At 42.5% G+C, this 26,049-nt stretch overlaps 1 protein-coding gene across 2 annotated transcripts in view; it reads left to right on the forward strand.

Annotated features, from left to right (window-relative positions):
• Positions 1-24,608, forward strand: part of TMEM67 (transmembrane protein 67) — an 81,580-nt gene extending 56,972 nt beyond the window's left edge. For both annotated transcript variants that reach the window (XM_040354660.1, XM_040354661.1), the window contains 10 exons: positions 3,294-3,390; positions 6,915-7,048; positions 7,984-8,124; positions 8,217-8,297; positions 9,915-10,031; positions 13,152-13,268; positions 13,355-13,459; positions 16,164-16,266; positions 21,036-21,178; positions 22,630-24,608. In XM_040354660.1, the coding sequence (XP_040210594.1) occupies positions 3,294-3,390; positions 6,915-7,048; positions 7,984-8,124; positions 8,217-8,297; positions 9,915-10,031; positions 13,152-13,268; positions 13,355-13,459; positions 16,164-16,266; positions 21,036-21,178; positions 22,630-22,710 (1,119 nt within the window). In that variant the 3' untranslated portion in view covers positions 22,711-24,608. The remainder of the gene's footprint in view (positions 1-3,293; positions 3,391-6,914; positions 7,049-7,983; positions 8,125-8,216; positions 8,298-9,914; positions 10,032-13,151; positions 13,269-13,354; positions 13,460-16,163; positions 16,267-21,035; positions 21,179-22,629) is intronic.
• Positions 24,609-26,049: the final 1,441 nt, after the last annotated feature.

Below are 26,049 nucleotides of genomic sequence, written 5' to 3' on the forward strand. Positions count from 1 at the left end.
TTTAGGCCAAAAGTTGTTGTATGGAATCCACCAGGTCTGTTGTCACCTTTTTATTAAGGAAAATTACTGGCATTTTCAACACTTTGCTGTGGGTCATTCACACCTTCAATCCGTGGTCCTGCCATTTTGGCCTTTCATTTGCACCAAGATGCTTACCCCAGTATCAGTGATACCAATTGCTCCAGATTGGCCCAGATGAATGTTGTATTCCGACCTAATAATGTCATGGACATGCAATAATGTCTGGCAGCTTACCTTCTCCTTATGTGTCCATTAGAGGCCTGACTCTGTTATGGCTGCCTTTTTATCATCTCTCCTTCCTGTATGACCCCACCCCAGGAAGTCTATATTAACTGTTGCACTGCAGGTCTGCTTTGCTGTTCAACTTTGTTTGTTAGCTGTTCGTGTCTGCCGTGTGATATGATTAACATTTCTGTGTACCGATTTTGGCTCGTCCCTGACTACTCTTGTTTGCTTGTGACCCTGACCTTTTGGCCTGTACCCTGGTTACCCTTGTCTGCCTGTTGCCCCGACCTCGGCTAACCCATCACTATCCCTTGTGTTCTCAGTGGCTGCTTCCCCTCTCTCCCTACGGAGCGTGACCTGGGGGACCCCAGGGGTCGCGACCTGGGATCAGCTGCAGCAAAGGCCATCCTCGCAACTAGAGGCTCTGGTGAACACCTGCTGGACCTTAGACTCCGCGCCCTGGGGAATCTTGGGTTCACGTTTCCTGTCCATCTGCAGCAGTCGGCTATTAGGTTCACTAATTTGTGGTGCACTCCTGTCTCCAATGGGGTGCATCTGTCATCTGGCCACAGGTGACCTGACAGGTAAGACTGTTAGCAGATATTACATGTGCCCTGCCAGACCTTTATCCTAAGAGCCAGTTTGCCATCCTGCTTCTCAGTCTCTGGCTTTAATGGTAGGGCTGTTGAAGCCCAGATTCTGAGGGACGGACATGTGAGTCTGATTCTTACCATACTAGGGGCTAGGATGTTCACTTCCCACAAGGTTAGTCAATGGACATGTATAGCACAGAAGGAACTTCCACCCCAGAAGCTTCTCCATGGGAAAGATTCTCTCCGTCCGGCAGCTGGGTCTTGATCTTGACTGGATCTTGGCTCTTAGCACTATTAAGGGTCATGTCTCTGTACTTTCAATTCTTTCCATCTGTTTCAGAGATCATTGGCTTTGCACACTCAGATTTAAACCATTGTACAAGGGTCTCCTGTGTGGTTCCCCCAATCTCTGCACCCGTGACCCTTGAGATCTGAATCTGGTTCTCTCTGCACTTCAGAATCTGCCATTTGAATTCGTTACACATTCCTCTCTCTACTCTTACCCATGAGGTTTCATTTCTTGTGGTTATCACCTTTGCAAGGCGAGTGTCTGAATTGGAGGCCTCAAACTCTTTTTGGTTTTGCACAGGGACAAGGTCATGTTGTGGCCTGGGACTTCCGTCTTGCCTAAGGTAGTCTTTGCCTTTCAGCTTAACTAGGATACTGTTCACCTGTCCCTTTGTCCAGCTCTGTTTCATCAAATGGGAATTTTATTTCCATTGTCTGAATGTGGTGTGGCCTGTGAGAGTCTTTTTCTTAGCTACTGCTTCTTTTATCTTTTAAACCTAGTACAAACTATTCGTTTTTTTTTTCATTCAACCCAACATGCTGAACGAAAAAAAAAAAAACTGAGGAGCTTGAGAGAAGCTGCTGTACTAACTAGTTAGTACTACAATCTCCCCCACTGAGTTATTATGTTCTGACAGGGGGGGGGGGGGGCTGCCAGAACACACCAGTCAGCTTTTTTAGCCATTGGCTGCGAGCGCTGATTGGATGGCGATACAGACCTTTTTTGGTCATGCCCCTTTGGCTTCTGTCGGACCAACTGCTGTACACACGGGTGGAATGTGGGCCGGGTTCTATTTAACTGCCTGATGCCACCCAATATTTGGCCCGTGTGTACGGCCCTTTAGAAAGACTGGTTCCAATTTTTTCATTCTGAATATACCATTCCTAGGTGGCTCAGACATACAGTCATTCAGACCTATGGTCTCAAGGATAAGGATACCCCTTTTTTGTTAAGGCCTTCTCCACTAGGACTGTGAGCGCCTTTTTTTTTCAGAATTAGGTCTCTGCCATTATTTGCAAGACTGCCACCTGGTCTGTTCACACATTCTGCAAGGAAGATGTTTCGGCCTCATCTGATTCCAGCTTCGGGTGTAAGGCCCTTGAGACAGCTGAATGAGATGTAGACCGTCCCCAATTAATGTTGTTGTACATTAGTTTGTTAGCGGTTGTTTGCTGTCCCCCTCAACTTGCTTTTGGATATCCTGAAAGTTTAAAACTTCCCATGTCCTTTAATGGACAAGAAAGAAAATAGTATTTTTGTACTCGGTGTAAAAAAAAATTGGCGTTTATTGTGGGACACAGGTCCCACCGCTCTGTACTTGTGCACATGCAGGTGGAATGGGCTTTTCTGAAAATCTTTACAACATTTTATCTATCTTACCTGTTGTACATATTGGAATAGAACAATTTACATACCATGTGCCTATTCAATCATCAATAATAATGTAATTACCTACAATGGTGAAAAGGTGCCTATATTTCTTGGGGGAGGGGGCGGTACAAAAATAATTTCTTTAGGGGTATTATCATTTAAGAATGTGTTTATTTTTCTATAAACATTAAGGAAGAACTGTGAAATTTGCCACTGATAGCATATTTTCTAATAATGTTGTCCTCATGTTAGACCTTTTATCTTTGGCTGGCTTCAATTTCTCTTTTAAACTGCCAAGTGGCCTGACCACAAAGTAGTAATACTGGCACTGGTCTGTGGAAGGGATGTGATATAACATAATCACCATGCTACAATGCATGTTTTATTTTGGTCATAACAATCATCCATATGATTATTTTTACAATCACTGATAAAAATAAAGGTCACTATGAAAAATTGAGGATGATTTGTAAATGTAATGGTGGCTGCACTATTCCAACTCACAGGGCCTTCTGCAAACAGTGGCTGCAGATGTGAGCTGCCAATAGAGGAAACTGCAAGTGAATTCTAATACCAAGCCTTAAAATGTACATGTAAATATATTTCCCATTATAATTGGTCCTGCCCTCTGCGACTCCGCAGTTGCACACGAAACAGGATTGTGGGACATTTTAGAATTTACTAGGTACCTGGTATGCTCCTGGGTTATAATTGGCTATGACATTTGTTTATAGTGATTCTACAGATTGTTTTGTATTCTGTGTCTAAAGGTATTTGTATACATTTTGTTTTAGGCCCTTCAGTTTTTGCACACTCTTATTTCTCAGCTGACCATTGATATTTTCTTCATTGACTGGGAAAGACCCAAAAACAGAACTTTAAAATCTGAAGGTGAGATTATACTTTTTATGTGCAAGGTTCAATATCACTGCATTTCTAGTTTAAGAACAGAATATAGGCATTATAAAGCTCAGAGTGGTCAAATAGACTTGAGTGTTTGAACCTGTGACCCAGGTGTTGCAGGAAAAGTCCATATGGGTTCCATTAGGATATTGTTGTGGTAAGCATACGCTAGACTAGAGAGTTTCTGGATTAATAGCCGAGTTCCAACTGCAGCATTATAACTGACATTATGGAAGGGCTGCACATAATGTTTAGTATATTTAATGCTAGAGAAGATTGTCAGAGACTGCAGGCATACTAGAAAATGCTTATGAATAATAGTCAGACTGTGGACATGCTACAGGTTTGATTGGAGACTGGCGACATTCTGCAGAATTAGACACTAGAAACATGTTAGGCTAGTAGAGATCACTGCTTTTAACTTTTTACAATTCAGTGCTCTCACTTCCACTACTGCTGGAGTCCAGGGGCTCCACAACGAGTAATGGAAGGCTGCAGATTGGACAACCTGCATCCAGGGTTTCTAATGGACAGGAATACTTACTCCTTTTCTCCAGGCGTGTCGCTTCCCCTCTTGCCAACATTTTTATGTACAGTGAAGGACCAGCAGCCACAGCTGTTTCTGCATTGTATGTTATGATGTACAGGGTCTGCCAGCATTCTGGGGCAAGATCAAAGAAGTCGGAACGCCATCAGGACTTCAGTAAGTTTTCCTTTTTATTAGATCCTCATAGACCGAACAAGCATTACATTTTGCATATGCGGGGAGGGATCAGATCAGATTTTATGTCTTAAATTTATGGGCACCTCAAAACAGTGACACCTAATGCAATAGCATTTACCTTCGGGTGTCCATACAGTAGATATAAAAAGTCTACACACCCCTGTTAAAATGTCAGGTTTCTGTGATGTAAAAACATGAGACAAAGCTAAATCATTTCAGAACTTTTTCCACCTTTTTAATATGACCTATAAACTGTACAACTCAATTGAAAAACAAACTGAAATCTTTTAGAAGGGGGGAAGTAAAAAAATAAATAATAAAAAAATGTGGTTGCATAAGTGTGCACACCCTCTTAAAACTGGGGATGTAGTTATGTTCAGAAATAAGCAATCACATTCAAACTCATGTTAAATAGGAGTCAGTACACTCCTGCCATCATTTAAAGTGCCTCTGATTAACCCCAAATAAAGTTAAGCTGTTCTTGTAGGTTTTTCCTGACATTTTTTTCAGCTCCATACACGCTATGGCCTCGTACACACTGCTGCCAGATTTCTGTCTGATGGTTGTACACACCATCAGACAGAAATCCGCGCAGACGCGATACGCGGTGACGTGGCCGTGGCGACGTGCGCGGCCGTGGAAGGTCAATGCTTCCATGCCGATCGGACATGTCCGGTGAGTCTGTACAGACGACCGAACATGTCCGACGAACAGGCTTCCAGCGGACATGTTTCTTAGCATGCTAAGAAACATTTGTCCGCTGGAAAGTGTCCGGTCGGCCGTACACACGACCGAACATGTCTGCTGAAACTGGTCCGTCGGACCAGTTTCAGCGGACATGTTCGGTCGTGTGTACGGAGCCTATCAGTTTTCCTGCAGGTTTTTCTCTTCAGGTTTACCAAAACCATGTAGTGGAAGGGCCTGCCTGATAGCATACAAATTGAAACTCTTAAGGTTTGACCTCATTAGATGGTTGTTTTAAACCTGAAGAGAAAAACCTGCAGGAAAACTGATGGTGTGTATGGGGCTTTAGTCGCATCCTACAGCAAAAGCCATGGTCTGCAGAGAGCTTCCAAATAATCGGAGGAATCTCTTTGTTGGAAGGTATCAGTCAGGAGAAGGGTACAACAGAATTTCAAAGGCACAGTGAAGACAGTCATCATCGAAAATATGATGCAACAGTGACATTACCAAGAACTGGAAGTCCCTTCAAAATTGATGAAAAGACGAGCAGAAAATTGGTCAGGGAGGCTGCCAAGAGGCCTACAGCAACATTAAATGAGCTGCAGGAATATCTAGCAAGTACTGACTGTGGTAAATGTCACAACAATCTCCCATATTCTTCATATGTCTGGGCTATAGGGTAGAAGAAAAACATCCAAGCCCAGCTAAATTCTGCAAAAATGGTCTTCCAAAAGCATGTGGGGAAAATGGGTTATGGCCTGATGAAACCAAGGTTGAACTTTTTGGGCATAATTCCAAAATATATGTTTGGCGCAAAAACACTGCACATCACCAAAAGAACACCATACACACTGTGAAGCATGGTGGTGTCAGCATTATGCTTTAAAGCTGTTTTTTCTTCAGCTGGAACAGTGGACTTAGTCTAGGTAGAGGGAAATATGAACAGTTCCAAATTCCAGTCAATATTGGCACAAAACCTTCAGGCTTCTGCTAGAAAGATGAACATTAAGAGGAACTATCTTTCAGCATGACAACAACCCAAGGCATACATCCAAATCAGCAAAGGAATGGCTTTACCAGAAGAAGATTCAAGTTTTGGAATGGCCCAGCCAAAGCCCAGACCTGAATCCAATTGAAAATCTGTGGGGTGATCTGAAGAGGGCTGTGCACAGGAGATGCCCTTGCAATCTGACAGATTTGTAGTGTTTTTGCAAAGAAGAGTAGGCAAATATTGCCATGTCAAGATGTGCCATGCTGATAGGCTCATACTCAAAAAGACTAAGTTTATTTATTTCTACTTACCTCTACTTAAAATATTTCAGTTTGTTTTTCAATTGAGCTGTACAGTTTATAGGTCAGCTTAAAGGTGGAAAAAGTTCTGAAATTATTTATTCTTTGTCTCATTTTTTTTACATCACAGAAAGCTGTAATTTTAAGAGGGGTGTGTGGACTTTTTATATTCACTGTACGTTGCTTTGGATCTCCTTTAGAATCCTGGCCATGCTGTTATGGTTAGTAGGGCTGCCCATCACAGGCTTTGGGTTGGCTTTGGGTTGGTGATTCTGTTTATCACAGTGATAGGCCAGAAATAATGCAAAATGGGTAGGTTAGGATTGGGGCAAGGTCTCAAATCATGGAAGCTGGTCTAAGGTTTCTCTGCAGAAAACCCAAAGAAGTGTGCAGGCACCCGGCAGATGCCTTCACTTTAGCATGTCACAATGTTTTAGGGAATTTGGTTTGCTTAAAACTTAAATCTACTCCCATCCCCATTTTAATCCTATTCTATGTCCCCTGTAAAAGGAAAGATGCCTGCCTACACTTACCTATTCTCCTATGCTCCTCAGTAGCTGTGTGTACCAGGCATAAGGCCCCATTCACACTTGCTAATGGCATCATTAGCATTTCGATACGGGAGACCCAGCGGGGGTTCCCAGTGATTGGCCCCATTGAAAGCAATAGGTGGCTGGCAGCTACCACAGCTAATCGCAGCCACTCTCATATCATTGACTTATGAAGCGATTACCTGTAAATAATCAGCCTGGGACACAGTCTACAACAGCAATGTGTTCATTGTCAATTAACTCTTTTCTTCTTTTTTTTTAAGGTGGTGTAAAGAGTGGTCCTGCACCTGTCAGTATCTGGAGATCTTACTTCATTGCAAATGAGTGGAATGAAATCCAGACAGTGCGCAAGATCAACCCCCTTTTTCAAGTTTTCATTGTACTCTTTTTTCTAAAGGTTGATATGTTTTGTTTAATTTTTTTGTTCCTTTGACTTCAGAAAGCACAATTGTTGACTAAAGCATTTCAGACCATATCAGCCCACAATATAATTTCTCACTTAGGGGGTGAGGCCAAATTCTATCCCCAAAGGCAGCAATGTTATACTTCTGCAGCGTCGAAATTCTCCACTGGAGTCCCCTGAGAGACTGAAGAAGCTGCTGGCATCCTCATTCAGATAAAATAAGTGTTTTGCGTAGCTTTTATTTATCAGCTGTTATAGGATACAGACCTGTAACCTACTGTCATCAGTTGGCTCTCAATCACATGATCTCTGTGCTAGCCTGTGATTGGCTATCACAGCGATCAGTAACTGTACCTTATGCGCCTGAAGACTGTGTTAAAAAAAAAAAAGTCAGTGTCAAGATAATGGTCAAGGTCCATGTCAAATATCATTGGGTCTAATCAGACCCACCAAATTAAGGCCCAATTTGTTCTGAAAAGAAAAAAAAGGCATAATTCACCTGGATACAATGAATGGTTGCAAAGATATGTACGCATGCTGCAAGGCATTAAAAGTTTAGGGGTTAGGATATGTTTACGTCTTCATCCTAAATGGGTTAAACAGAAGGGTTTATTGCTATGGTGCTTTCACACTGGCCCTGTTGTGCTTTGGCCACAGTGTGGGTACAGCGCAGTGTACCCACATTTTTCGTGTGGGTTAGCTGCAATTTTCCATAGACTTCTATTATGTCTCATGGTTTTGGTGCGCTTTCTGAAAGTGCACCAAAAAACTCACCAAAATCGTGGTCCATAGGAAAGCTCAGTTAACCCACACAAAAACGGGGGGTAAACTGTGCTTCACCCTATCTGAATTCTACCTTTTTGTGATTGTGCTATTTCATTATGAGAGATTAGTTCTGATGTTTTTTATAATGGTTATATGCTTTTCAGATTGTTGGCTTTGAAAACCTGGCATTACGGGATTCATCCTCCAGTCTCTCCAGAGATCCACAAGATTACAGGGCACCATGGAGTTGTATTCTGCGCTATGGCGTGACCTCTGCATTGTGGCTTGGCTTTGGTTCTTTACAGGTAATGGTGAGGATGGGAAAGGCTTTCTCCCAAGATTTTTTCTCAAAATTCACATTTAAACACAATTTTTTTTTTTTGCTTCGTTTTTTCAGATTCTATTTTTTTCGGGAATTTATGAAAGATTTGTGGAAGACAAGATCCGACAGTTTGTTGATTTGTGTTCAATGAGTAATGTACGTAATCCTGATAATGTCTTGTTTTTAAAATATTTGAAAAGGTATCTATAAACCTTGTTGCCCAATTTGGCCAGATTTGATTGGATTGCACAGTAATCGTTGGATCTGTGAGTACCAGAGGACGCCACGTTAATCTTTCTTGCGGGTATATTCAGGGGCCAGTTTATATCTTTTCGGCAGATTACTCGGATGAGGCCGTGGCTGGGGTCTCTGCGTGCAATAAATATGCCCATTCAAGCTGTGCAAATTTATTTGTTTGCCATATCATGGTTGAAAAAAATATTCAGTTACAAAATATTTCATTGTGCCTGTATGGTCACAGTGCTACTTTAGGGCAGCAGAGGGAGGAATTTTTGAATCGAGCTGCAATTTAAAGTGGTTGTAAACCCCACTTTTTGACTTTTTTGACTTTTACCTACAGGTAAGCCTATAATAAGGCTTACCTGTAGGTATAAAGAATATCTCCTAAACCTGTACGGTTTAGGAGATATTCCCCTCGCAATGCGCCGCTGATTGCAGCGGCGCATGCGCAGGGGGGATCCTCGGCTAAAGGGCCGGCCGCCGCCGGCCCTTGCCGGAAATGAAATTTCCTGCGCGCATGCCATCTCGCTCGGTGTGGACCAGGTAAGTTCCCTACACCTCGTTTTAAGGTAAGTATTTCATAATGAGCTAGTATGGGGTGCATACTAGCTCATTATGGCTTTTACTTTTCAGGTGTAAAAAAACAAACAAAAAAAAAATGCGGGTATACAACCGCTTTAACGTTTTTATAAATCTGTCTTACTGATCCTGTTTAGAATTGCTCTGTTAGGCAGCGGTTTGTGAATGCCGATTGAAAAGGGGGGGCGGGGGGGATTAAAAACATGACACCAGTGATCAATGGATGTGGAGCAATATTTTTTATATAAAGAGATTGTTTTAAATATTTGCTTGTACATCTGGATAAAAAAAAATGTATAAAAATGATTTAGTTTTAAAAAAAATTATATTGTAGAAGAAACCATATTGAGGTTGAACCCCAGACATATATTCAAGTTACAATTAATGCAACTGTGTAATAATTAATATATTATTACATTTTTTTTTTTTTTTAATGCAGGCAATGTAAGTACCCACATTTAATCTGATATCAGTCTCTTTCATTCCTTGTACAGAGCTGGAGTCTGAGAGGAAAAAGTTGTATAAGCAGCCAATTTATCTACTGTATCTATTACAGGCATTTATATCGCACAGACAGTATGTGCAGCACTTTACATGTTATATTCACATCAGTCCCTGCCCTAAAAGAAGCTTACAGTCTAAGGTCCTCAATCAGTTCATGTGCTGGCAGGAAGCATACTGATAGGAGGAGAAAGCAGAGTGATAGAGGATAATCTCATCATTTGTGCTACTTCTTCTTTCATTGTCCAGTCACAGACTGGGGCAGTTCAAGGATGACCTAGGCTCAGAGCAAGTGGCATGAGGAAATGTAGTAGCAGTATAAAGTACTCTTTCAATGAGGTATTCATTTTATTTCATTGTTTTTGGCTGGAGTTCTGCTTTCGACAAATTGTCTGGGAAATGCTCCAATACAGTTCACGTCTATTACATATCAACTTTTGTTTCTACTGGCAGATTTCAGTGTTCATTTTGTCCCACAAACGCTATGGATACTATGTTCATGGCCGCTCAGTCCATGGGCATTCTGACACCAACATGGAGGAGATGAACTTGAATTTAAAGAGGGAAGCAGTAAGTAAATGGTGACACTTTCTGTTCAATGTGTAGAGCTATACAATTGTTATTTCAAAGTGCTGAACAACAAATCCAACCTGAACTGAGTGCCTTTGTTGATATAAATTGTATATCCAGTCCTCCAGAAATTATGTATACCGACCTGATTTTCCATAGGAGAGTAGAGTTTAGAGGCAGAAAATAAAACGTCACAAGTGCGTTTTCAAGCAGAAAAAACGCTCAGGAAGACGCATGAATGCATCTAAACGCAGCATTTAGGATCATTCAGCGATTGGTGTATATTGATTATAGTGAAAAATTAGACGAGGGATTGTTTTGGAAAAAACGCTTATAAAAGCAAATGCCGATAAACTCTCCTAAACTCCTGTACAATACGAGCTACTATGAGCATTTTTATGACTCTTTTTCTGCTAGAGGCTCTGGCATTTTTTTCTGCTCCTGGTGTGCATGGACCCTTAATCTATTTACCTTATCTATTGTATGTTTATTATGTGTCTGTCACACCCTCTTTGCAATCAATAAATATGTATACCCTAGCTGGTTCATTCAATTAGCAATGTGCTTCATTTAAAGTCCCAAAACATAGTTCTCGTTCTTGGACCCTTAATCTACTGCAGTCTCCCAAATGCAGTCTCTGAAAAAGAGAAAAACAATGTGCAATTCATCATACAGGTACCATTTTTGGGTCGAGTTGGCCTTGATTTGTAACAAGGTGACACTGTCCTTTTTTAACTTTGATTGTAAATATATTATGAATATTTAAAGGAGAAGTACAGCCAAAGCTCATTTGGCTGTACTTCTCCTGTGGATCACAGGAGTGTAGTTTGTTCTGCACTCCTGTGATGTCACAGAGCTGGTCCAGGCTCCGGCAAGAGTGCGATCATACGGTTGGGATCCGCCCACATGCCTGGACGGCACACGGCTCCGTCTCTTAGCAAGCTGCTGAAAGCCTGAGCTGGCCGCTCCTGCCCCCTCCACAGCCCAGGGCTCCATTGAGCGCCGGAGAGGGGGGGGCAGAGCAGAGAGCTGCTGACTGACAGTCACCAGCTCTCTGTTCAGGGAACCCTGAGAACCTTCTGTGTTAGAGCTAGCGGGGTACAAGTGCTGCATCCAACAAGGTATGTATTAGGGTTGTCCCGATACCACTTTTTTAAGACCTTTTTTTTCAAGTACTCGCCGATACCGAATACCGATACTTTTTTTTTAATCTCATGTGACAGCGGCACATGTGTCAGTAGTTTTTTTTTTTTTTTTTTTTTAACAATTTGTTTTTCATTTTTTACAATTTTTTTTATTTTTATAATGCCTTCTTTTTTTTTAAGGGGTGGACCGTGTCTGTGTGTTTTTTTTTTCTTTTATTTTTTAATTATTTTCTACAATAATTTTTTTTGTTCTTTTTTTTTTTTTTTTATTATTATTATTTATTTTTTCAGCCCTGTTGGGGGGCTTTGGTGAGATATCAGGGGTCTTAACAGACCTCTGACATCTCCCCTTTGAGACTGAGAAAGGGACTAGGGACACATGTTCCCCAGTCCCTTTCTCAGCAGCATCAGCTGCGCTGAAAATGAATGGAGTGAAGACAGCCGCTTCTCTTCATTCATAAACTGATACATTGTAATCACAGTTTACAATGTTTTGGTTATGTGAATAGACAGTCAGTGATCACTGACTGTCCATTCGGAGCAGTAAGGAGCCGGATTTACCGGCTCCTACCCCGCTCTCCATCCTGACAGGGGGTGGAGGAGGGAGAGAGAAACACAGGGGGACATGGAGGGATAAACGGAGGGAGAGAGAAACACGGAGGGATACACGGAGGGAGAGAGAAACACGGGGGGGGACACGGAGGGATACATGGAGGGAGAGAGAAACACGGGGGGGGGGACACGGAGGGATACACAGAGGGAGAGAGAAACACAGAAGGATACACGGAGGGAGAGAGAAACATGGGGGGAAACGGAGGGATACACGGAGGGAGAGAGAAACACGGCAGGGATACACAGAGGGATACATGGAGGGAGAGAGAAACACGGGGGGACACGGAGGGAGAGAGAAACACGGCAGGGGACATGGAGGGAGGGAGACTGCAGCAAAACGGAGGGGGGCTGGAGGAGGACAATGGACAGTCAGCAGTGATCGTGTGTGGGAGAGTTGCAAGCACCGATCTCCGCTGATTTTAAAGCAGCTGAAAGCTGGGGGGGGAGAGAGAGAAGCGGAGAAATTACTTTTAAATCTATACAGCGGTCATCTATACAGCGGTGATAACTTCCCCACGCACTGATCACCGCTGACAGTACAAGTATCGGGTGAAGCATCGGGAGAATTTGCCTGAGTACAAGTACTCGGGCAAATGCTTGATATCGGTCCCGATACCGATACTAGTATCGGTATCGGGACAACCCTAGTATGTATGATTACAAAATGTATAGATTTTTAAATATGTCATTCAATCAAGCCTTTAATCCACAATGATAGTTCTTTATATCATTGTGACCAGAAGATTGCATTGTCCAGCAATGGAAACATTTATATATCATACAGTATATAGAGTACTGTGTATTTAACATATACACATTATACAGGTAAAAGTGTAAAGTGTAACTAAAGGCAAAACTTTTTTTTTTTTTTTGAGAGAGGAGATGAATTAGAACACCTGTCAGTTTTCATTGTGGTCTGTCATGACTAAGCACTAACTGTGTGTGAAACGCGTCGGCTGTCCCCTTATGTGACTGTATCTTTGGATGTACATGTCTTACTTTCATTAATAAAGACAACTTTCTCAAGTTTATCCAGAGTGCGGCTGTCCATCGATTTCCATCGATTTCCATGTTTTCCACATGTACTCCAGAGAGTCTCTCAGATGTGTTCAGATGTAAATCTTCCTTTTGTTGTAAGCAACTTCTACATTACATAAAAATGATTCAGGAATTCAGTTCCCCGTATTGACAGCTGCTCCTCAAGGAACAGAGAAAAGTAAAACATTGAGAGTAGTTGTCTTTTCTAATAGACAGTCAGAAGAACCGGTAGCTTTGTAATCATGGGTATTTCTTTGTTTCCTAAGCTTCCTGTATATATTGGTATAAAATGCAAAACATTTCAGTGTTGCTTCCTTATTTTCAGGAGAACATGTGTAGTCAGAGAGGGCTACAACCAAACTCGGATATACAGACTTTTCAGATCTCTATTTCTGGCAGGGTCCGAACCCAGTTTGACCGGATACACAGCAATCTAACAAAGGTAGAAATGATCCAAGTGATTGGTGTTTTGCAAATGTCCCACTACGGTGTACACAGAGCCTGAAAGATTCTCTGTCTTTTTTTCAGAATCACGGACCTTCTCGTTTTCTACAGAACTCACCAACTGCATCTGAACAGAGCACAAAGGCTTATCACACCATGAATAAATTCCTCAGTGGCTTCATTGACCATGTATGTATCCTGTTGATTATTTTGTAACCCAATTTTCCAGCTTTATGCGAATGTGCTCTTAATGCATGTTAGTGCAGTTATATGTGTAGCACCCTCCTAGCTAGGTTGCTATAGTTGATGCAAATTTAGTTTTTGGCTCTCCTGCAGCAGAGGAGCAGTGTTCAATTGCTCCCTGGATTCTGGTAGGTTCCAATACTTAGTGGGTGGAGGAGGCAGACCCTCGCCTGCATATATTAATGCAGCCTCAGCCAATCCCTTTCAGGAAGAGTGGCCAGCAGGGTGCTAAGGTGTGCATAAATAATCTGGGGCCTGGAACAGCAGGGTCCTTGTTTCTATGGGAGAAGACCCAACCTGAGGGCTCAGGCCCTCTGGGCTGTTAGCTGCATAATAGAAGAAATTCATCTGGGTCCCAGCTCCCGCTAGAGCTCGGGGACCCACATCCAGAGTCCTTGAAGAAGTGCACGTGGTCTACAGAGGATCTGACATGGGGCCTCCAGTACAGATGCTGGCTGGTACTACAACAAAGCATTACAGTACCCAGGTCACAGTATGTACTAGCCTTAAGTATCCTAGAGACTGTCCTTGTCACCTTTGGGAAAGCGCACTACAGTTGTTAACTCAGGTGATACCTTCAAGGAGTTCCCTGAGTTGTAGTTCACCAAATACTGAATTCAAAACGATGGCTGCACCCTGAAGAGACAGAACAGATAGAGGTGTCATCCATTGTATTTCTGCCAGTTGTAGAGAATCCCAGGGCTCACCAGCACTCTACCCAAGTTAAACCAGCAAATAAACTGCAAAAATAAATGCACTGCCTGTTTTCTTAATTGAGTGAGTGGGGACTATCGTGTGTGCCTGGCTGCCGTGTACCTTACAGGCCTCTGTCTGTGTTACAAATGTGCTGTCACTTTCAATGTTAAAACGGTTGTAAACCGCTGGACTTTTTATTTTTTCTTACCTGCAAGATAAAGCCATAATGTTCTAGTATGTGCATCGCATACTAGCAAATGATGTGAAATTTACCAGAAAACGAAGCATTACGGCGATGTCATTGCTGCTGGCCGCTTTCATCTTCACCTGTCTAGTTTCGGGGTTCGCGGACTTCAGCTCTGTGACTGGCCAGAGCCATGATGATGTCACTTCCATGCATTTGCATGGGAGCCGCCATTCACAGCACAGGGCTCTAAATGAACGGCACGGGTGACCATTCCTTTAGCGTGCATGAAGCAGCGATGTCACTGGCTGCATGTACACTAAATATATACTTAACGGTGCACATTTAGGTTATATTTACAGTACCTATAGGTAAGCCTTATTTTAGGCTTGCCTATAGGTAAAATTTAATGTTGGAAGTTTACTTCCACTTTAAATGTATCGCATCAAACTCTTGAAGTGCTTTTTTTTTTTTAAACTGTAGTATCTAGAGTAGACAACACCAAAGATCCCTGAAAAAAAGTATGCCATTGGCTATTCAGGTCATGACCACTGGCTATACTGTATCTAGCACAAGCTACCCAGACAGAGCACGGCCAGAGTCAGGAAAGGCAGAATAGTAGGGTTTTGGTACCCAAGGACAAATTAAATAGAAAACATTCATCAAAATCACATTTCCATAATGAATCTAAGTTGTAGTACAAGGGGGCAAGGCTTGAGGCCCCGTACACACGTCCGAGGAACTCGACGTGCCAAACACATCGAGTTCCTCGTCGAGTTCAGTGTTGAAGCCGCCGAGGATCTCAGCGGGCCAACTTTCCTCATTGAACAACGAGGAAATAGAGAACATGTTCTCTATTTGGCCCGACGAGTTCCTCGTCGGCTTCCTCGCTGAAAAGTGTACACACGACCGAGTTTCTCGGCAGAATCCAGCTCCGATCGAGTTTCTGGCTGAATTCTGCCGAGAAACTTGGTCGTGTGTACGGGGCCTAAGACTTGTAGGAGAAAAGTTCAGGGATAACATTGTAAAGTAGTATATCACTGAAAGAGTATTGAATGCTTAGAATGGAATTCCAGGTAATTAATCAGTCCAACAGTAAGTGAATTGTAACATGCTTATAACTATCGATCTATCCTCAGACAAGGGGACTAGGGGAGGGCAGGAGGGGAAGCTATCCTAGGCGAGGTGAAGCAAGGGGGCAAAGAATAGATTTAGGGTGGTAGATTCCATTTTACAGCATGTATTAACAGTGGGGGAGGGGGGCGCATTTCTGGATCCTTGCCCTGGGCACTGTACGACCCTGTCCAAGTACAAACTAGGGCCACCTATGATAGAAAAACATACTTGGCAAGGCAGCTGAAACCATCCAGCCAGCAGGGGCACAACTGTTTTCTTTTTAATACAGATGCTCAGGGGCAGTCTTTGTGATCACACAGGATAGCCAAAGGAGCTTTACCCTGTAATTTGGTTCCATGACGCAAATAACCAAAAATGTAATACAAAAAATATATATATATATATATATATATATATATATATATATATATATATATATATATATATATATATATATATATATATATATATTCTTTACCTTTTGCTATAAACTGAGACAATATCTAATAAATAAAAAGGATGGCATAGTAATTATTTTGCCCTCTAAACAAATGAGTTTAGAAGCCACTGTCTCACCCTTATCCAAATTGTAGTTTTCCTCCTATGTCATGATGGAACCTGTAGAAGTTTTTTTTTTTATTGCTCTTGTTGTAGGCCTTTAAAGAAATGGATTACTTTGTGAAAGACAAACTGCTTCTGGAGCGAGTGCTTAGCATGGAGTTCATGGAGCCAATGGACAGAAGTATCTTCTATAATGGTAGTGTATCTTTCATTTACACAAATCTTATTCAACATCCCTTAGGAAACCGTTTTGTCCAAGTTTTCTATAATTCGTAACACAAGAATAGTGCAGGGTAACAGTAAGGGTGATGCTTTTCTTCTTTACCCCATAGGGGCAGGGCCATATTAAGAACATCATGGGCCTGGTGCTGAGGATTTTGGTGGGGCCTTTTAGGCTGCATTCACACCTCCGCGACAAGTAACGCCGCGTACGCAGCGTATTTTGCCGCGAATAGTGTAACTTTTTTTTTTTACAAATCCTTGCTATTGCTTTGTATGGCCGAACGCCAATGCCGCCTGAAAAAAAGGGTCCGGGACTTTTTTTCATGCCGCAGGTGTACGGCGTCTATGAGATGTGAACCATCTCATAGACAGCAATGGGAATTCTCCCCTCCAGCGGCACGAGAGGCCGGCGTCGGGCGTTTTGTCGCGGAGGTCTGTCAGGACCATTAAGGTAAGTACTCACCGAGACCGAGATGCCGAGGGTGGCTACCTTTGCGACTCTGTGCACCTCACTCACCGAGACCGAGATGCCGAGGGTGGCTACCTTTGCGACTCTGTGCACCTCACCCTCTGGAGATGGAGACAGCGAGGAGGGGCACAAAGAGGCACCGGCTGCCGGCAGCGGAAGATGATTAGCTGGAAGTCACTGAAGCTATGATTCGGAGACACCAAGGGAGCTGTAGCAGATGAGGTGAAGATGCCGGTGCAAGTCAGAGTCCACGGGTTTGAGAGCCTGATCAGGTCAAGCAGGAAGTCCAGGAAACAAGCCGAATGGTCAGGGGTTCCAGAAGGTAGAGAGTCCAAAACGGGAAGCCAGGGATCAAAGGAATGGAGACGGAAGCGGGTCCAGTAAACAAGCCAGGAGGTCAAAGCGTAGGAGAAGGCAAAGAGTAGTCAAGTCCAAATCCGGGTCAAAACAGGTCAGAATACAGGTAATCTTCCAAGGTACTTCAGGTAAAGCTGACAACGAACCAGCAAGGAGGAAGGGGCTGGCTTAAATAGGCCGCTCAGGCCACTGATTGGTCCAAAGTAACATAGGTTCAGCACCAGGCTCCAACGGACAGCAAGCAAAGTAACACTTGAGCAGTGGCTCAGAGGCAAAGAGCTGGACTTATAATGGATAGGTCCTAGGTTCAATTCCACCCAGAGCCAACTGGGGAATGTGACCGTAAAGGGCAGTGCCCTGACAAGGTCTGAATGGGGTGTAATAAATAATAAATAAATGCGTGGGAATGACATGAACGCAGCCCAGCCAAGGCAAGTGACCAAAGGCACAGAACCCAGAAGGAAGACCGGGTGAATTGATGGAAGCGCCCGGGCCCCGCCTGATTCATCGCAGCACTGGAGGGCTCAGTCTGAAAATTGAAGTGTACACTAATGTGCTAATATGCTGTGCATACTTGTACATTGTGGCATAACCTACCCCAGGGCCTCTAAAAAGTAGTAATGTCAGGAAAGTTTACTACCGCTTTATTATCACAGGATCCCAGGAGCCTCTCATGGGGCCCCCTACTGACCCGGTGGACGGTGGCCCTTGGGCAGTGCCTAAGTGCACAGCTGCCAACATTTAAAAAATATTTTCAGGGCCACTTTTTTATATAAGTGCTATATTTAGAGTAGCTGAGATCCCCGATGTTCCTCTATACATCATAGTAGTAATCACAAAATTAAATGAGTACTAATAATGGGGCAGAACAAATATGAGAACTGAGATTTCCTTTAGTTGAACTAACAAAAGTGTGTCCATTCTAGAGCTGGTAACATTGAGGATATTCAGTATAATTTTAAAGAACTGTTTTTGTGGGTAAGCGACATAGGGGAGGAGTATGGACGGTATATAAGTGGGAAGTATGTGCAGGTGAGGGAGAGGAATGTGGAGGGTCTAACAGTGGGCACTATATACAGGAGAGGAGTACAAAGGGTACAGAAAAAAGCACTATGTACAGGAGAGGAGTGTGAAGGGTATGACAATGGGCAGTATGTACAGGAAGAGTGAGGGGGTATGACAGAGGGTAGTACGTACCAGAGAGAAGTGTGGAGGGTATGATGGGGCAGTATGTACAGGAGAGGAGTGTGGAGGGTATGACAGTGGGCAGTATGTACAGGAGAGGAATGTAGACGGTATGACAGTGGGTACTATGTATAGGAGAGGAGTGTGGAGGGTATGACAGTGGGCACTATGTATAGGAGAGGAGTGTGGAGGGTATGACAGTGGGCACTATGTACAGGAGAGGAGTGTGAAGGGTATGACAGTGGGCGCTATGTATAGGAGAGGAGTGTGGAGGGTATGACAGTGGGTACTATGTATAGGAGAGAAGTGTGGAGAGTATGACAGTGGGCACTATGTACAGGAGTGGAAGGATATTTAGGGACTGAGTAGTGGTTAAGCGGGTCATACATGGATTGAAATTACGCCAATTATGCAGAGACCAGCCATAGTCAATCTATGTATGAGCTAGCTGGTTTTACACAAGTCAATCTATTAATCAACTTGAGTACAACCAGCCTGTTTTTTTTTTCTTAAAACAATCAGTGCTGCCAGCTAAAGTTAGCAACACTGATCATTGTACGCACTGGCAGAACACAATAACACTGCAGGAGTGATTCCCCCATCCACAGGTCAGCAGGTGAGAGGGTGTGTGGGGACAGGCTGGGGGGAGATACTAGTCAGTGGCTGGGTAGGCACTGGTAGTATCAGAGCCAGATACACACAGGTTACATACGCCACGATCGTTAGAGCGAGAACAATAATTCTAGTACTAGACCTTCTCTGTAACTCTAAACATGTAACCTAAAAAAATGTAAAGCATCGCTTAGGATACCAAACAAAATTGTGCTAACTTAACTAACTAACTGTTTTTTTAATGAATGAAATTTTTTTTTCCAAAAAAACATGTTTGAAAAATTGCTGCGCAAATACCGTGCTAGAGCTGCACAATTAATCGTTAAAAAAATTGTGATCTCGATTCAACCCCCCTGACGATCTCCAATGCAGAGTTTGCTGATTCTTTCATATAACAAGTGGAGAGACTTTCAGCTATCAAAAGAAAATATCTGGGCAGTCTGCCAAGTTTTTAACAGGAAACATTGTAACTGACACTTCCTTCTTAGATCAAAGGGATACACTTCTGTGTGTAAAGAACAAATCTGGGCAGTCTGCGAAGTTTGTAAACAAAATGAAACATTGTAACTAAATTTAACCACTTAAAGTCCAACACTTGTTTCTTAAGTTAAAAAGCAATATTATTTGCTAGAAAATTACTTGGAACCGCCAAACATTATATATATTTTAGCAGAGACTCTAGGGAATACAATGGCTATTGCTGCAATATTTTATGTCACACTGCATTTTCCCACTTCAATGAATAATAAAAACCATAAAAACAAAACGGTGAAGTTAGCCCATTTTTATTCATTATTTTTTTTTTTATGTGAAAGATGATGTTACGCCGCAACAATCGTGAGAGAATCGTGATCTATCTTCTAAGCAAAAAAATTGCAATTCTCATTTTAGCCAGAATCGTGCAGCTCTGTACCCTGCAACATAAAAAGTGCAAAGACCACCATAGAGTAATTTTCTAGCAAAAAACAAATGATGATTTTTACATGTAGTAGAGAAGTGTCAGAGTGGCAAGGGGTTAATTACCATGAGTAATATACAAATAATTATTATAAGCACTGTGATCCTATCAGTCTGCTGTAGTGTGTCAGCTTGTATTTATATTGGCCGCTCTGAATGTAGCTTCTGACAGGCTGTGCAAGCAGGCCCGTATCTCCGGAACCATAAATGATAGCCATCCCATATTTTAACCAGTTGTGGGGTAGCTCTTCCCATGCCTACCCCCAAATGTAGGGTTTCTGTGACCTCTGGTCATCGAGCTACAACCCCCCAAATTCGATCTTAGAAAAAAAAAAATCTTAAAAAAAAAAAAAATTTTTTTTTTTTTTTTTGGCAAATGGGCCTATCTTGAGAAAGGGGCCTGGAGCTGCAGCTCCATCAGCCCCATTGTTAATCCGGCCCTGCATAGGGGTATTCACCCCCCCCCCCCAAATCCCCCCCGCCCCTTTCCTGTTGCGGATATGTAGAAGTATTATTCACCTGCAATGATACAGAGCTTTTTGACCACTTTCTTCATTTAGCGATAAGGCGTATTACCTTCTGTATCACCTCACCCCCAGAGGACTTGATTCATACTGGGTGAGAGTTCATGCCATGTATGAGCTGTGCTTGATTGCCCTTCCCACTGTCATACTCAAACACTGCTGTCATCAACTGCAGCCAATCCTCTCCCTTATGAGACTGGACACTAGCCGGGCATCTCTTTCCCAACTGGTTCAGTTCAGCCAGTAAGTCCACTATAATACAAAACACTGGTCTCAATGGATGTTGTCAGTCTGCTCCCTTCCCTAACTGGGCTTTGAATCAGGATGTCTTCGGCCATTGTATTCCATACATATAAACTCTATTTCAATGGATCTATCAAGCCAAGTATTTTATTTGGGCTCTAATAAGGAGGGGGAATATGGAACACCGGTCATATTTTTTAAATAAAACAAATATTGTACTTTAATATTGTAACTTTGTTTTCCCTACCTTTTACCTTTTTTGCAGTCAAAAAAGTAATTGAGCCATTTTAAATGCAGGTGGAGTTTAGAGGACTTTGTCTTATGCAGCATAAACCTGTCTGTGTATATACCTTTCCTTTTTGTAATTGAAGAAGAATTTGTCTCCTGTTCCCACAGATGAAATTCATTCCTTCAGTGATGTTCTCTTCTACGGTCATGAATCAACGCTGCTCATCTTTGATACTTTGTTTTTCTGCATTGTTGATATAATGTCACAAAACTTTGTTCTGGCTGCAGTCATCACTTACCTGCAGCAAGAGGTAAGACGATTCTGTGTGTTGATATTCAGTTTATTTTTTTGTATTTTCACAGATAGAGTAAGCACAGCCTGCTATTGTCAGACTGCACAGCCTGATGTACTGTATATCTGTGTACTGTATATCTCTGTGCTTGCACTAACTAAATACTAAATACTCTTGTAAGCACGACTTGTCTCTAAATTGACCACAGAACATAATCCACATTACATTTCAGAAAAACAGGTTCCTATGATTCTAACAGTTATGTTGAAGAATTGACAAACAATTCATTATATGACCAAAAGTTTGTGGATGCCTGACACAACCTTTTGCAGTGCATCTGTGGGACTTTGTGCTCATTCAGCCACAAGATGTAAGCTGGTTGGTAAGAATCGGGGCCGGAAAAACGGCCACGGTGTCCTTAAAAACCGATGAGTCATCAGCTGTCAATGGGTTTCCCCAGCTGAATATTATTTAAAAAAAAAATACATAAAAAAAAACCAACGTGGGACCCCCCCCCAGTCCATACTAGGCCCTTTGCGTGTGGTATTTTTTTTAAGGGGAACCACACGCCAAAAAACAAACACAAAAAAAGGCTCCCCCCCCCCCTCAAAATCCATACCAGACCCTTATCCGAGCATGTAGTCTGGCGGTTCAGGAAATGGGGAAGATGAGCGAGCGCCCCCCCCCTCCTGAACCATACCAGGCCATATGCCCTCAACATATGCCCCCCCCCAATATGGACTGGGGGGAACCCCACGCTGTGTTTTTCTTTATTTTTTCAATATCCGGGTGCCAGCAATTGTAACCATGAGTCATTTTAAATGGGAACATGTTCTATGTACGCTACAGATGCGCCACTTTACAGGCACTGTTTTTAAAGTAATTTTTATTGTTGCACTCTGGGCATTAAAATCACTGCTCCTGAAAAAACGATAGTTTTGAAAAAAAAAATTGCATTGATGCATGTCCTCCAGGACAGTACCCAGATCCCCATACCCCTTTAATTGCCAATTACTTGCATATAAGCTTTCAAAATGGGCAGGTTTGATTTTTTTTCTGTTTAGCTCCCATAGACATCAGTGGAGTTCCTGTTAGAACATTTCCCCTATTCTGGAGTTTTTCTGCAAACCAAACGGGGGGGGGGGGCTGGGGGGTGTATGGCCCATGTCTACCACTTAGGTTTGATAGTCAGGTTTCCACAAATGTTTGACCATATAGTGTAGGTCCTCTGTCTTTGTGCCTCTCGTGCTCAACATGTCGTGGCCACAAATACAGGATCATGACTTTTGACTTCCTGCCTGGGAACAGGAAACACATTATCTTGAGTGTCTGATTTAGGACGCTAAATTTTCAGGTTAGCCACCCTCCTAATTTCAAAAACTAGGATGCATATATTCACAGGTTATATTTATAGAACTCTATTATTTAAAATTACTTTGCTTTGACTATGAGAACTATGTGTTTTTTAGTGTTTTCGGCACATCCGTGGAGTTGCGGGGCAGAAGAACCTGGCGTCCAAAATGCTAATAGATGAAAGATTTCTGATATGAGAATGCAGTTGTGTACCATCTGGTGATGTGTTTTGACCATTTTGTAAATGTTATGTTTTGTCCTACAAAGGAGATATATTTTTCTATCATTTTAATTTGTTCAGCCTGGGTTCACACTTTTGTGTTGCAGACACCGCATTGCACCTGAACCAAAATGGTGCAGGACCCTTTTTTTCCACACCTGAATCACATCTGCGTTTTCTGACAATCACGCTGCGTTTTGCGAGCTGTTTGAAGGTGTCGTTAATCCAACATTGACACCTGTAGCAGATTGCATGAATGCCGTGCGCTTGCAATGCGGTGAGGGAAACACACAGAATTTGTTTCATTTCTCACATCGTATCAGTGTGACCCAGGGCTAAAGCTGAATTCTGCAAAACAGTGTTTACATGTTAACTACTACACAAAATAACCACAGTGCTCTTTTCAGAGAAACAATCTCCTTTCTATATAAAAAATAAACTTTATAGGACCACCTTTGCCTCTAAAGAGATATGTAACACTTTCCTCAGTGTGGTCACATAAAGCTTGTAGTGCTGCTTAAAGCTGGTGGATAAAAGTTTCTCTGCCCGTGTTCAGGATCAGTGAACATATAGCTGCTCCCATACCCTGAAGTGTAGATACACCAAAGTAAGATGTCACTCAAACCAACCCTGTGCTCTAGGAATGTATGTAACAATGCCCTCTAATGCATTTCAGCCTGCCCACCGGTCTTTTGTTTTCTCTTCGTGACTAGGCCCCAGTGGGTGGGACGAAATGCGTCAGTAGCATAGTCAGAGCAATGCTGGCTGTGGCCACACATTGTTAAAAATATTCCTAAAGCACCAGATTGGTATGAGCGACGTCTTACTTTGGTCTATCTGTCTTTCCTCAGTGTGTTAGTGTTAACACAGACACATCATAGCTCCCAATGACACTCCTCAGACACCCTTCCTCTTTGCTCATTCAAGGCAGTGAAAGTGTTTCCTGATAGCCCACGTAATGATTTGATCACTGCTGCTTACCTGTTCCATTGCTGTATCCCAAGTAGACTTTAAGAGAAAATAGAATGACCTCCCCAATGTGACAGTTTTTGAGTCCGAGCAGTTAGTGGCAAGGGGCTGCACTGACACCATCCACTAAGTAAGCTCCGACTCAGCCAGGATGGACGTATGTAGTTGGGATACGACAAAGGAGCATGGATCGTTGGGTATGCCTTGTTGTGTGGATGTGCTATCCAGAGACAATGTCACTTTGAGATAAATGTGTAAAGTAAGTGTTTCTTATAATGCAAGGTGAGCAAAGACACCAAATTGTTCTGGATACCTGGTGTAGCGGATCACACCGGATTTATATCACCAGCCTTCCTAATTTCAGAAATGTACACAGAATTGCTACAATTACATTCACAGATCTAAATAACTCATGAATATAGATTTTTTTTGTTTTTTTTTTTTGGCTTATTTAGGAGTTTGTTTTGCAAAAGATAAAACTTTACCTTTCAGTATTATAAAACTTCAGTTTTAAAATAAAACAGATTTTTGAAGAATTACTCTAGAAAAGTGGTTCATGTCCTTATGATATTTAATTTAAAGTAAATCTGCGAAAAACCTAGGCAATCGAGATTGTATAAAATGCACTAAAAAATTTACTAGAAAATGCACAGGTAACGGTTATTATCAAAGGAAACTGCACGTCAAAACGATTGGAAATATCAGCAGATAAGGATATATGCAAATCTCAATTTTTCCTGTAAAAGTTAAACTTGGTCCTGTCCCATTATTCTCCTGAGCCCTACTATTGTTCAGTGAGGCTACCAGTCACAATAAAAGGGCTCATAGGAAAGAGTTGAAGTGGGAATCGGTTTAAATTTGATGAATACAAAAAATTATGTAAAAATATAACCGCAGCTGCCTATATCTCTGTATTTGTTTGTTTTAATATGCAGTTTTCACTCAAGGTAACCTTTAAACCTGGTACACAATATCATTTTTTTGTTTGTTGTCTGAACAAAAAAAACTGACAGCACGGGAGGAGCCGCTGTACTAACTACAGAACACACCGGTCAGCACTGACCGCCATTGGCTGCCAGCGCTGATTGAATGCTGGTTTTCCAGCATGCCATTCGACAGATCGACCGCCTTCTGTCAGACAGACTGGCGTACACATGGGCCGAATGTCAGCCAGTTTCTGTTAAACTAGCCGATATTCAGCCTTTGTGTACCAGGTTTTAGTCTCTCTCCTATGCTCTGATGTGTGGGTGAGTCTTTAGTATATTTAGGAGGAAAGATGGTACTGAAAACTGGGCACACTTAAGGTGGTTGTAAAGGATTTTTTTTTTTAAATAACGAACATGTCTATACTTACCTGCTCTGTGCAATAGAATTGCACAGAGTGGCCCCAATCCTTCTTATCTTGGGTCCCCTGCTGGTGCTCCTGGCTCCTCCTCTCTTGCTGCTGCCCCCAATAGGAAGCTGATTCCCATGGGTTCACTCGTGCGGGCTCGCTCCCCTCCGCTCCCTTGGCTCCCACACATGTCAAACAACTCCAATGAAAATGGCTCCCGCTGCTATCGATGTGCCCGGGGAGGAGAGACAAAGCCATGAGAGCCACAGCTCTTATGCACAGCGCGAGGATTGTGGTGGGGCTCAGGTAAGTAGAATACATTTTGCAGGCGCTAATGCGCTAAAAATAGCGCCTGCAAACTGACCCAAAACAGCCGCTGCTGTCTCTCCAGTGTGAAACCCCCGAGGGCTTTCACACTGGAGCGGTGCGCTAGCAGGACGGTAAAAAAAGTCTTGCTAGCCGCATTTTTGGAGCGATGTGTATACCGCTCCCGCCCGTTGAAATCGATAGGACACCGCGGCTATACTGACGGCAACGCGCCTCTGCAGAGGCGCTTTGCAGTGGTTTTTAACCCTTTCTCGGCTGCTAGCGGGGGGGTAAAACCCCCCGATAGCGGCCGAATAGCGCTGCGAAATTGGCGGTAAAGCGCAGCTAAAAAAAATTGCGACGCTTTACAGCCGACACCCCCCGCCCAGTGTGGAAGGGGCCTAAGCTAAAAAACTTTGAGGCTTTAGAACCACTTTAACCTGCAATTTATCATGATCTGATTCAGATACACTTTTACTCCCTATTTTCTGATCCCCAAGAAAATATCAGTTAGCAAGGGCCACTTTAGCCTTTTATCATATTGTTTTAGTACTGTAAATATTTGTATTTTAAAAATGTGTTTTTGTGGGGGGGTTTTTTTTACTTATTTTTTTTTATTGAAAGATTTTCCAATAAAAAAAGACGAAAACAAAATAGAATACCTGTCTTTTTCTTCATTTAACCACTTCCATACCAGGTACTTACACA

Source organism: Rana temporaria, chromosome 5 (assembly GCF_905171775.1).
Source record: "Rana temporaria chromosome 5, aRanTem1.1, whole genome shotgun sequence".
NCBI lineage: Eukaryota > Metazoa > Chordata > Amphibia > Anura > Ranidae > Rana > Rana temporaria.